Here is a 13,289-nt window from a genome sequence, read left to right as displayed (position 1 = left end):
TCCCTCCCTCCCGCAACCTTCCCCTCTTTCCCCTCTTCTTCCCTCTCCCATGCCCTATTCCACTCTTCCTTCCTTCCCCACTGCCTTTTCCTCCATTGTGGGCACTCACTGTTGCACAGAAAACAGGAAGGCTCACAGCACACAGAAAGGGAGCATGATTGGCACTAGGACCCAGGAGGCAGGGTTCAATGGAGCCCAGATGCAGCCTGTTTCAGCTGGGCAGCTCTGCACTTGCAGAAATGGGGGGGGGGGCAGAGTGATATGCAACCCCATGTGCCCCCCCAATGCCTTGCCTCTGTTTGAGGGGGCAGTCTCCCCCCCCTAGAACTGCGCCCATGTCCCCTCCCCCCAGCTTCCCTTTGCTTCCCTGCCATTTTCTGCGAGTGCGCAATCCCACAGAATTCACCAGGAGTAACCGTTGGGAAAGAAATCAGGAGAGAGGCCTATATACTTTTTTTTTTTTTTACTTTCTTGGCTGATGGTTGCAGTAAGACTCTTATCCATATACAGGTCAGCCACTAATCAATCCAGTATATTATAGAATGTGCTAATCTTAGACCAGCAAAGAAATACATTAGGAGGGCAGCCCAAGTTTTGGTAGTGGTTGAAAGTGGTTCTATCTGATGGCCATTCACTGCTGTATGTGAAATGGTTTGGAGAGTGGAGAGAAGTCGCAGCGTACTTCCTAGAGGACAGGTATCCTCAACACACAAGTTATCATCACATTTGGAATACTGGTAGGCAGCCTCATCAGAGGAGTTGCAGATTCAGTGGACATAGAGACTAGACTGCTCTGCCCCCACTAGAAGTAGTCCCTCTGCTACAGGGCTTGCAGCACCTGCTGGGCACTAGGGAATGTTTGAGTAGTAGTGACCCACATTTTATCTTTTCTGTGCCGGGTCTGGTTTCCTGGGTTGTCGTTGCGGCACTTTGCACTAATGTACACTAAAAAGAATATTAAGTGGGAGTGAGAGATGTACAATGGACTATTTCTCTTAAAGGCAGTAACTATGCCTAGAGAGAGAATTTGTAACCGCGCGGAGTAACCTGCACCCTTGGACTTGCACAGACAGATTGCTCTGCCTTTGAGCTTCTGTTTGATCGCTGACTAGTTTATTTCCCTCTCTCCCTTTGCACATCTTTTATTGTAGATCAAAAAACAGCAGCAAGATGTGTTAGGCTTCTTGGAAGCCAACAAGATTGAATTTGAAGAAAAAGATATTGCAGCCAACGAGGAGAACCGGAAATGGATGAGAGAGAATGTCCCGGAAGAGAGCCGACCAACGAGTGGAAATCCATTGCCCCCTCGCATCTTCAATGATAGCCGATATCTGGGGGTAAGAGACCATTTTAAGCTTCTCCTTGGCCTCCCCATTCTGACTTTCCCAGACTTTATCCTGCTGCTAACTATATGCTATAGTCACTGCTCTGACTATAGCATATGCCAGATGCAACAGAAAATCTGACATCAGGAATCATAACATTCAAAAACTGGTAGAAGAACACTTCAGCCTCCCTGGCCATTAGCTGTAAAAGATTTAAGGGTGGCAATTTTGCAACAGAAAAGCTTCAAAAACAGACTCCAAGGAGAAACTGCTGAGCTTGAATTAATATGCAAACTAGATACCATTTACTTGGGTTTGATTAGAGACTGGGAGTGGCTGGGTCATTACACATATTGAATCTATTTCCTTAAGCTAAGTATCCTCACACCTTCTTGTCAACTGTCTAAATGGGCCATCTTGATTATCACTACAAAAGTTTTTTTTCTCCTGCTGATAACAGTTCATCTTAACTAATTAGCCTCTCACAGTTTGTATGGTAACTTTCAACTTATCTGTGTGTGTGTGTGTATATATATCTTACTATATGTTCCATTCTATGCATCCGATGAAGTGGGCTGTAGCTCATGAAAGCTCATGCTCTAATAAATTTGTTAATCTCTAAGGCGCCACAAGTACTCCTGTTCTTTTTGCGGATACAGACTTACACGGCTGCTACTCTGAAAGAAGATGTGAGTATCAACAGAGAGAAAATTACTTTTTGTAGTGACCCAGCCACTCCCAGTCTTTATTCAGGCCTAATTTGATGGTGTCAAGTTTGCAAATTAATTTCAGTTCTGCAGTTTCTCGTTGAAGTCTGTTTTTGAAGTGTTTTTTTGTTGAAGAATGGCCACTTTTAAGTCTGTTATTGAGTGTCCAGGGAGATTGAAGTGCTCTCCTGTTGTTTTTTGAATGTTACATTTCTTGATGTCTGATACGTCCATTTATTCTTGTATAGAGACTGTCCGGTTTGGCCCATGTACATGGCAGAGGGGCATTGCTGGCACATGATGGCATATATCACACTGGCAGATGTGCAGGTGAACGAGCCCCTGATGGTGTGGATGATGTGGTTAGGTTCTATGATAGTGTCCCTTGAATAGATATGCGGACAGAGTTGGCAACAGGATTTGTTGCAGGGATTGGTTCCTCAGTTAGTGTTTCTGTTGTGTGGTGTGTAGTTGCTGGTGAGTACTTGCTTCAGGTTGGGGGGCTGTCTGTAAGCAAGGACTGGCCTGTCTCCCAGGGTCCGTGAGAATGAGGGATCATCCATCAGGATAGGTTGTAGATCCTTGATGATGTGCTGGAAAGGTTTTAGTTGGGGGCTGTAGGTGATGGCTAGTGGCGTTCTGTTACTTTCTTTGTTGGGCCTGTCCTGTAATAGGTGACTTCTGGGTACCCTTCTGGCTCTGTCAATCTGTTCTTTCACTTCAGCAGGTGGGTATTATAGTTTTAAGAATGCTTGATAGAGATCCTGTAGGTGTTTGTCTCTGTCTGAGGGATTGGAGCGAATGCCCAAATAAATTTGTTAGTCTCTAAGGTGCTACAAGGACTCCGTTGTTTTTGCTGATACAGACTAACATGACTACCCCTCTGAAATCTTTTTTGTAGAGCTCTCCGATAACATTCATAACAGCATGCAATTATATACAGTGTCACCTTCTTTCCCACACCACTCCAGAGCCCATGTGTATACCTGTAGGGTCACTACACAGATGTCCTTTACCAATGAAAAGCAGCCACCTTTACATTGCAGAGCTGCAGCTGTCAAATGAAGCATGGCATTGTTACACAGTGGTTTAGCACAGGGAATGAAGAAAACTATGGAACTGTAATGATGGGGGATGCCTCTCTGTCATGCATATTTCTAGGGTACTGATCACCATTGAATCAGAGTTCCATATACAGTAATGAGGATTGGCACAGAATTATAGAGTAGTTGATAATAGACTCTTTGCTTCTCCCTGGTTTGGTGGCATTTGCTTATATTGTATTTTGTTGTTGTTTGTTGGGTACTGAGCAAAGGTTTTTCCAGTGTCCTCTGCAAATGACCAGCTGAGCATTCGGTTCTCTCTCCTCTGGTTAGTTGCCCATAGTTGAGCTTTGGATCTACTACAGGAGCACAGCCATGCTAAGTCCAGTTTGGTCTTGAGCAGCCAGAACCTTGGAGAGAAGGACTGAAGAAAAGTGTGATATATGTAGCTTGAAGAGAGCAAGAATGAACATGAAACAACAAGGGAGAAGGCCTTACTGGCAATTACATTGATTGCTCTAGAAAAAACGTTAAGTAAAAAACAAAACCTAATTTCCAAGAGAATAGGAGGAGATTCCCCTCAAGGCTAGAATGCAGTTAAAGCCCTCAGCCATCTCTCTTCCTTAACCTTTAATTGCTGAGTCCTCCTGAATCACTGGTGGCCTGGATCCTAAAACCTCAGGGATATCACAACATGAGTTTTTTTTCTTTCATCACTTCTGTGGCAGGCAATGGAAATACTACATTAGAGGGAGTCTCTGGCTAGGACGCCCAAACTGACAGGGCTTTGTGCTGCACTGAAGTTGTACTGTGTTTGATACATGGAAGGGCCCCTTGACACTTGAGGTTCTCAAGTTTCGTAATGCAATGAGAAGTCTGGGAACTATGGACCTGCTCCTTCAAGGTGCTGAGCTCTTCTGGAACTGTTAAGTGCCCTCAGCTCCCACTGAGTGAGATGAGTTTGCTTGGCACCTTACAGTATAGGCCCCTATGTTCTCTAGGGGAAATGGTTTCAAATATCATTGAGTGTAGGACTAAGCTGAAGATCCCAGAGTCCACTCCTCCTTATAAGGAGATTTTTAAAGCTTTGTAGCACAGCCGTGCAAAGCAGTTACATATATGTGTCCTCTCCTCCTTAGGTCATTACTAGTTAGATTTTAGAGGCACCTGCTGATGTAGCTTTCAGTGTTTATGAATGCAGCAGATCAAGAAGAAAGTCGTATGTTATCCAGAGTGGCACTGCTGCATTCCTCAGAGCCTGTCAGCCCTCTATTTAGGGACCTAGGACTGGAAGGGACCATCTGCGTCATCAAGTCCAGTCCCCCTCCTATCGCAGGCAACACGGTCATACAAACACCTTCATAAATGTATCAAGCTCTATCTTAAAACTAGGTTGGTTCTTCATCCCCACTATTCCCTTTGGGAGGCTGTTTCAGAACCTCACTCCTCTGATGGTTAGAAACCTTTTTCTGATGTCCAGCCTAAATTTATTCATGGCCAATTTATACTTATTTGTTCTCATGCCAACCTTGTCCATTAGCGTAAATACTTCTTCCCTAGCGTTTACCCCCCTGATGTATTTATAGAGAGCTGTTGTATTCCCTCTCAGCCTTCATTTTGCTAGGTCAAACAAGTCACGCTCTTTGTAGTCTCCTCTCATAAAATAGGGTCTCCATTCCCCTGATCCTAGTAGCTTTCTTTGCACCTGTTCTACTTTGAATTCATCTTTCTTGAACATGGGTGACCAGAATTGTAGATAGTTTTTCAAATGAGGGTTTACCAGTGTCCTGTGCAATGGCATTAATACTTCCCTATCACTACTGAAAATAGCTTGCCTGGTACATCCTAGGATTGCATCACATTGGTTGTTCATAGTCATCCTGTGGTGAACTAATAAACCCAGGTCTTTCTCCTCCTCTGTCATTTCCAACTGATGAGCACCCAGCTCATATTAGAAATTCTCAGTAGTCCCTAAGTGCACGGCCTTGTACTTTATACGATTAAATTTCATCCTATTTCTGTTACTCCAGTGCTCAAAGTCCTCCAGGTCTTTGTGAAAGTAGAATGAATTATATTGAAATTATAATTCATTAAAGAAATGCTGCTTGAAAGATTTGTTGAAATATAGTTGTCAGGAAGAGAAACATTAAGGAGTGTGAGACAGTGGGTCCTCAAACTAATTAACTTAGAGCTCCTACTGATCTAGGAGGTTGGTAAACGTTAGTATGCAAATAAGATATGTATGTATATTTGTCAGTTTCTGCTTCCTTTTGTCTCCTGTGTTGGATTGGCTTTGGCTTGTCTGTATAAATGGGTTGGCTTGAGCTTTTTGCAGGAGGCTCACATATATCTGGGTGCATTGGCAAAGCGCTTTGCTAATAAGCAGAGTGGTCTGACAAATTCAGTGAGTCTTGAATCTGACTTTGACATCTTCCTGTATAATCCTCCGATCCTTCTCTGTGTTGACAAGACCTTCCAACTTTTTGTCATCTGCAGATTTCATTAGCGCACACTTACTTTTTGTGCCATGATCATTATTGAAAATATTAAATAAGATCAGCGTCGAGACTGATCCTTGGGGAACCCCAATAGTACTTACTCCAGCCCAATAGTTCTCTCTTCAACACAACCCATTTTTGTTTCCCATTTATCCAATCAATTATTCACTTTACAATGCTTGTACTAATCCCCAGCTTCACCAATGATTTCCTGCATGGTACAGTATTAAATGCTTTACTGAAGTCCAGATAAATGAGATCTGTTGCAGTTCTCTTATCTAAATGATTTAATGGATCAAGTGGCAGAGAGGCAGATTTTTCTACCCATCATACAGGAGATTTCTGGTACTCTAATCTACTGGTCTAGAGTATGGTTCCCATAGGTTCTAATCCTACCAGGTGATGAGATCCCTGGCTTCCATTGAAGTTAATGGGAGATGAAGCTACTTGCTCAGGCCCTAATAGGCTAAGATAGATGTTGTTTCTTTTTATGTGTAAAGAATCATCAGCTGGAGGAGAAATGCCAAGAAAGCAGCACTCTATTGCTGCAAAAATTCTCCTGAATGATGATTCTACTTGGCAGTTATTAGGAAAGACGCCATCAGCCTGGATAGCTGGATCCAAATCACAGGAATTCAGCTTGCAGGAATTTACCTACCTTTCTATTTTTATCAGTTCCACTGTAAACATGAATTGGTACCTGCTTATTTTACCTGGGGATGCATGTTCTGTGTGTACACGTGCAACATGCACAGCAGAGAGGCTGTGATTATAAACTGTATGCATCAATAACTTGCAATGCAAGAATCACACTCTTCTATAGCTGAAAGGGTTGCTTTCCTAGTAGTTGTGCTAGGAATCGGGTTGCTGGACCATGCTCAAGCAGGACAATCAAAACACTTGTTAGCAAACGATTCCAGCATGTATCAGCCGAAGGGCTTTAGGGAGGATTTAACAAATCTGTACGCATTATTTAAAAAACGAAAACCTGAAAGTTACACATTCAAATTTAACAACAATCGAACTTCTCCGATCTCCAGTTCACGCAAACTGGCAGTTCCTTGTTCCGCCCTCTCTTCCCAACTGTAACAGAGCCTCACGGGTTATTGCTCCTGCCCACAGCATTCCCCTGTAGATTCCAGTCTACAGCATTCGGATTCAGCTCATTTCTCATGCTTCTGCCTGTAGATGGAGGGGCATGTGAAGCAGCCTACCTTCAATGGCAGCTCCCTCACTAACTTCAACCCACAACTCAGCATTCTCTGTATTACTGGCATTCCACAGCTAGATGGCTCACCAGGATTCTTGCATCAAAAGCATCCCCATCTGAGGCAGAGAAAACCAGTGTTACAGCTTCAGTGAAAAGGGGGAGAAAGGGTAGGAAAAAAGCCTACATTAGGTCTGTAATGTGACTTTGGAAATCAGAGCTAGGGATGTGTGTGGTAATCGAAATGATGGGTGGCTTACACAAGCCTCCTAAGCGTGAGTAGCCAGTGTTTTGCAACTGTGTTTGTCAAAACCAGTTTCATTGTGTAGCTCTTTCCACACTTATCAGACCCATGAGCATAGAGTCTCTGTGCTCAGGGCAGACTTGCATTTTGTGTGTCAGAAAATACACTCTGTGTGTGTGTGGTGGTGGTTTCTCCCTCATACTCCACCTCCCCTTTCCTCCCTAGAAGTGGCTGTGTATGTTAGTGTTGCAGTTCTGTAACTTTAATTGAGCACCAAACATTATGAGGCAGATACATCTAGTGTTTACTGAGCTAGTGCATTAACTGAGTTTACCTCAAAGCAAGCTTAACCAATACATGTGCAGTGTGTAAAGGCAGATATTGGCCTTCAGAGTGAGGAGAACCACTTGCTTTGTGCATTCACATTCACAAAATCATTGAAAACAATGCCAGTGTAATGCCAAGGCTGTGACTTGAGGATTAGTAACTCAAAGAAGTGTAGATTTCATTTTCAAATAATAGATTTGAATCTGTCTCAGATTAGTAGCAACACTTTGACATCTCCCCTGATGAAACAAGTTAGGGGGCTCAGCTCTGTCCTTGTGGAGAGCCATGTCCATGCCACAGCATTTGCCACCTCCATCTGGCGCAGTTATCAGCAGTTACAGCAGAGAGACCAAGCACTGAGTTGCCATGAATGTGGTGCTCCCAAGGTTGAGGCATACTGGTGAAGCTGTCACTGCTTGTGGTTTATCTGTTGCCATGCTGGCATCTTTTGCAAGTACATCATTTTAAATTTACGGATACCAGAATTAGTTCTGGAAATATGAACTGACCCTCTGAATTGTGCTTTAGACCACACAAGTCCTGAAAAGTTTTAGTTTTCTCAGTGTGGGCTTGGGTAAACTGTATCGAACTAATCCTTTATTATTTTTGGATGGCTCATAATCTTTCTCTCTTTCTCTCCCATGAAGGATTATGAAGCTTTCTTCGAAGCTAGAGAGAATAATGCAGTGTATGCTTTTTTAGGCTTGACTGCTCCTCCTGGTTCAAAGGTAGGTGGTATTCTGTATTGTTTCAGACTAGTGAATACAACTTTTATTTACACTCTTTTAACAGGTAGCTGACCCTTTATAGGCTAGAGGCCCCCGGGGGGCCAGCCAGTCGTAGTTACTAGGGTTGGTGTTTAATCGCAGTTAACTCACACGATTAACTCAAAGAAATTAATCTTGATTAATTGCAGTTTTAATTGCACTGTTAAACAATAGAATCACAACTGAAATTTATTATATATTTTTGGATTTTTTTTTACATTTTCAAATAGATTGACTTCAGTTACAACACAGAATATAAAATGTACTGTGCTCACTTTATATTATTTTTATTACAAATATTTGCACTGTAAAAATGATAAATAATATTTTTCAATTCACCTCATACAAGTACTGTAGTGCAATCTTTTTTATCCTGAAAGTGCAATTTACAAATGTAGATTTTTTTTTGTTATATAACTGCACTCAAAAACAAAACAATGTAAAACTTTCAGACCCTACAAGTCCACTCAGTCCTACTTCTTGTTCAGCCAACGGCTAAGACAAACAAGTTCGTTTACATTTACAGGAGATAATGATGCCCTCTTCTTATTTACAATGTCACCAGAATGTAAGAACAGGCATTTGCATGGAACTTTTGTGGCCGATGTTGGAAAGTATTTACGTGCCAGATATACTAAACATTCATATGCCCATTCATGCTTCGGCCACCATTCTAGAGGATATGCTTCCATGCTGATGATGCCCATTAAAAAAATAATGCATTAATTACATTTGTCACAGAACTCCTTGGGGGAGAGTTGTATGACTCCTGCTCTATTTTACCCACATTCTGCCATATATTTCATATTATAGCAGTCTCTGATGATGACTCAGCACATGTTGTTCATTTTAAGAACACTTTCACTGCAGATTTAACAAAACGCAAAGAAGGTACCAATGTGATAGATACAGATCTCGACCCAAGCTTTAAGAATCTGAAGTGCCTTCCAAAATCTGAGAGGGACAAGGTGTGAAGCATGCTTTTAGATGTCTTAAAAGAGCAACATTCCGATGCGGAAACTACAGAACCTGAACCACCAAAAAGAAAATCAATATTCTGCTGGTGGCATCTGACTCAAATGATGAAAATGAACATACATTGGTCTGCATTGTTTTGAATCATTATCGAGCTGAACCCGCCATCAGCATGGATGCGTGTCCTTTGGAATGGTGGTTGAAGCATGAAGGGACGTCTGAATCTTTAGCGCATCTGGCATGTAAATATCTTGCAACGCTGGCTACAACAGTGCCATGCAAACATCTGTTCTCACTTTCAGGTGACATTGTAAATTAGAAGCGGGCACCATTATCTCCTGAAAATGTAAACAAACTTGTTTGTGTGATTGACTGAACAAGAAGAGGGACTGAGTGGACATGTTGGCTCTAAAGTTTTACATTGTTTTATTTTTAAATGCAGGGGGTTTTTTGTACCTAATTCTACATTTTTAAGTTCAACTTTCACGATAAAGAGATTGCACTACAGTACTTGTAATGAGGGAAAAATGCTATTTTTTGTTTTTTTACATTTCAAATATTTGTAATAAAAAATAAATACAAAATGTACAGTGCTCACTTTATATTCTGTGTTGTAATTGAAATCAATATATTTGAAAATGTAGAAAACATCTGAAAATATTTATTTAAATTGTATTCTATTGTTATTTAACAGTGTGATTAGTTGCACGATTAATGGATAATTTTTTTTTATTTGCACAATTAATCGCGATTAATTTTTTTAATCACTTGAAGCCCTACTAGTTACTAAATAGGCACACTTCAGAAGGAATGAGATGATTCCCCTGTAAAGTGCAGCAGGAAGCTGCAGGGAGTGGGGCGTGTCTGAGGAGACAGAACTGAAGGAAGCTGTGGCAGAGGAAATGCAATGAGCCAGAAGCTCTTGCAGGAAACCCTTTGCTAGTGGGGAAAATTTTGGGCCTGGAAGTCAGAGGGCTAGGGAGAACAGACTCCAGAGAAGTATGGGGAGTTGCCCCAGCAGTGAAGGGCTGGGAGTGGCTTGCTAAAGCATGAAAGTTCCTGAGACACCTGGGGAGTTTTCAGACAGTACCTCAGAGAGGAGGTGCTGTGCTCAGCTTAAGGCTATGGATAGACTTTGTGTGTGTGTTTATTTTGAATGTCATGCCCATAAAACCAGACCCTAAGGCGAGATATTTCTGAACAGAGAGAATCCTTTTGTGAGTTATTGAGGGGAAACTGAGGCAGACTGCCTGTATAGTGACCTGCAGGTCATAAGGGGGTGCTTGCGAAGCAGCAAGCCTGTTCATAGCTCTCTTGTCCAGTCACAATAGGTAATATCGTGTTTTGTCTGTTAATGTGTTGTGGTTGCTGTGTGTATGTATTCCAGTGGATCTGACATTCACTTTCTAAAGACTTTTGCTTTGAACATGGGCATTACTGCTCCATTTATTTGGAGGATGCAGCATTCACCAAGAGGCTTGTCTACCCTTCTCTCCCTCTCCCCCACCCCCCAACACACACACACACACACACACACACACCCCTTTAGATCAGGATGATTCAGTGTGCAGACTTGTTACTGTAATAGTTAACATTGGTTTTGTAACTTCACGATGGCCCCAATCCTGATTCCATTTAAGTTAATGGCAAAGCCCCTGTTGACTGAAATAGGAGCTAGATCAGGCCCTGCATTAGTTTTTGATGCCTCTTGACTTTGGACAGTGTCTTCTGTACAGACCCATAGGCAGACACAATCCCTGCTCAGAGGAACTTCCATTCTAGTAAATTTCACTAGAAATCCTGTGGAAAAGAAATTGAAACAAAGGCCCCAAAAAAAAAAAAAAAAAGTGAGAAATTCAAATAAACAAGCCACTAATACTTTGCAACGGAACATGTCTTGAATATGCTGCTCATGTGTTTTGCAACCAATTTGCCATAGAGAGATCAATCTTAGAATGTTCTTTTCTTCCACACCCTCCACTACCTGAAGCTGTCTCTTTTCTTTACAATTTATAAAGTGGGTTGCTGTAATACAGATCCACCAAACTGAATTCCTCCCTTGATTTTGATGTGATAGGACATGAATGCTTTATGCATTTTACTGGAGGGCATTAGGATCCCTGGGTAACTGTCAAGGTTTTCAATACCAGCCCTTTTGTTCACATGGATAAACTTTATTTAAGAATTAGGAGGTGACTTGAAATGCTCCGTTCTGCATACATTTCACACAGACACCTGAGTTAAGATAGTCTGTGTGCAGTTAGTATTAACAGGCGCAGTTGGAGGTCAGGCTGAGGGTCAAAATTCTGGGGGCCAAATTAATCTCTTGAGGTAACTCTATTGATAACAGTGGAGTGACACTAGTGATGAATATGGCCCATTCTTTCTTTTGTCTCAGATCTACAAAGTTCCAGAGTAACAAAAGACAGTATTAGATGCCCATATTAATGTTTACTGGGGTCAAAAGGCCAATTGCACACAATGCAATACTTATTTACATTCCTTCGGGTTATTTTAAATGCACTCATGTCAGGTTTTGGGAGCAGAATATTGAACAGAATTTGGACAAATGCACAAAAACTAGCCCCAATCACTCAGCCCTCCAGGCATTGAGGTCCGTGCGTGCAGTGCAACCAGTGCATTGCTACCACGTAGGAGGCCCAATTTGTAGAGTAAAGACTTTGGCTCCTTGAGGGCTCTATGATCGTTGTCATTCACAGGGCTTTTGGGAGCCGGCCGGAGCTGCTGCAGTAGGAGCTGTGGCAAGAGAATTCCTACACACCCACATGCACACCATGTGCTCAGAATTCTCTCCGCACACAGCCTGCCTACTTGGGCTCTGCATTTGATGTTCCCCCAAAGGAGTTCAGTCAGTCTGAAAGACAAAAACATGCTGGGCCAGATTCTGTTCTGTTACACTGAAGTCAGTGAATTGTATATGTATCAGTAGAAGCAGATTGCTCAATCTGAGCCTGATCCTGCAAGGTTCTGAGCATGCTCCCCTCCCACTGAAGTCAGTGGGGTTCAGTGGGACTGGTGGGCACTTAGAGGGCTGGATCCTGTAAGGGGCCATCTCTGATGTCCCGTGTAGAAACATCACATCTGACATAACGCACTTGATTAATTCTTTGACCGACACTTAATAACTGCAGTGAAGATAAACACACTGGTGGGCGTGGCCATTTGTCAGCCTGATTAAGGGTGACTAGAAGGAAAAGATCATTGTAAAAAAGAGAAACAGACACAGTAGCATTATTAATTTAATCCCTATAATGCCCCCTAAATTTTAGGGGACCATTTAGTAAATGGAGATAACCCTATACTATGTGACTTTGTACGCACAGAGTTGCTATTACTTTTGCTATCAGCCTAACTTCTGGCAAGTATGCTCCCACTAAATGCTAGATCAAACTGATTGGCTGTTGGTTAAAATGAGGAATTTACCTTAAAATGTTTGGATATCAGGGTATGGCAGACAAGGAAAACATCCTTGCAGCTGGAGGGACCATGCTTGGCTACATTATATAATAGCTATCTACATAATCCCTTTGAAGAGTGTTATGTAAAGTGGAAGGAGGTATCAGAGCAGCTGCATAGCACACATCTGGGAGAGATGAGTTTTGACAGCACGCCCTCTGTGTTCCATGAGAGGTTCAGGGAATTTGTTTGACAGCAGTACAGGGGTGTTATGTAAAGTGAATAGCATTAAAAGCCAAGCCTAAGCAGCATTATTAGAGATACAAATAGCTATTTATTGAGCATCAATGATTTGTTCAATGTTCTGCACACCTAGGGGGAAAATACATGATCCTATAGATAACACTGGAATAAATTAAATACAGACAGCTTGATACAATTATTGTCCAGGCTTCAAGGGATACTGGTCTCTTCCACGCATGCATGACTTGAGGAGTTAAAGCTTATGACTCATTGTTTGTTAAGGGCTGACAGTGTGCTCAGTGAAAGGCATCATGGGAGAAATTAGCGTTAAGGAAGGATTTGAAAGGGGAGAGTGATAGTGGGCAAACAAGGGCCTAGTCCTCTGAAGAGCTGAGCCCTTCCTAAATATCTTGCAGGACTGGGTCTGAGAAGGGAGAGGAAGTTGATTGTCCTGTTTCTCTCAAAGGTCAATGTGTTTACTGTGGAGTGCACTTTGTGATGGGAGGGGTGTTCTGAGTTCCCTGCTCCCAAAGGCC

At 42.3% G+C, this 13,289-nt stretch overlaps 1 protein-coding gene across 1 annotated transcript in view; it reads left to right on the top strand.

Annotated features, from left to right (window-relative positions):
* SH3BGRL (SH3 domain binding glutamate rich protein like) overlaps positions 1-13,289 on the top strand; it is a 57,585-nt gene that overhangs the window by 37,683 nt on the left and 6,613 nt on the right. The window contains exons 2-3 of the mRNA XM_077825560.1: positions 1,152-1,337; positions 7,999-8,079. Of these exons, the coding sequence (XP_077681686.1) occupies positions 1,152-1,337; positions 7,999-8,079 (267 nt within the window). The remainder of the gene's footprint in view (positions 1-1,151; positions 1,338-7,998; positions 8,080-13,289) is intronic.

Source organism: Eretmochelys imbricata, chromosome 9 (assembly GCF_965152235.1).
Source record: "Eretmochelys imbricata isolate rEreImb1 chromosome 9, rEreImb1.hap1, whole genome shotgun sequence".
NCBI lineage: Eukaryota > Metazoa > Chordata > Testudines > Cheloniidae > Eretmochelys > Eretmochelys imbricata.
This window is presented reverse-complemented; position numbering and strand designations above follow the sequence as displayed.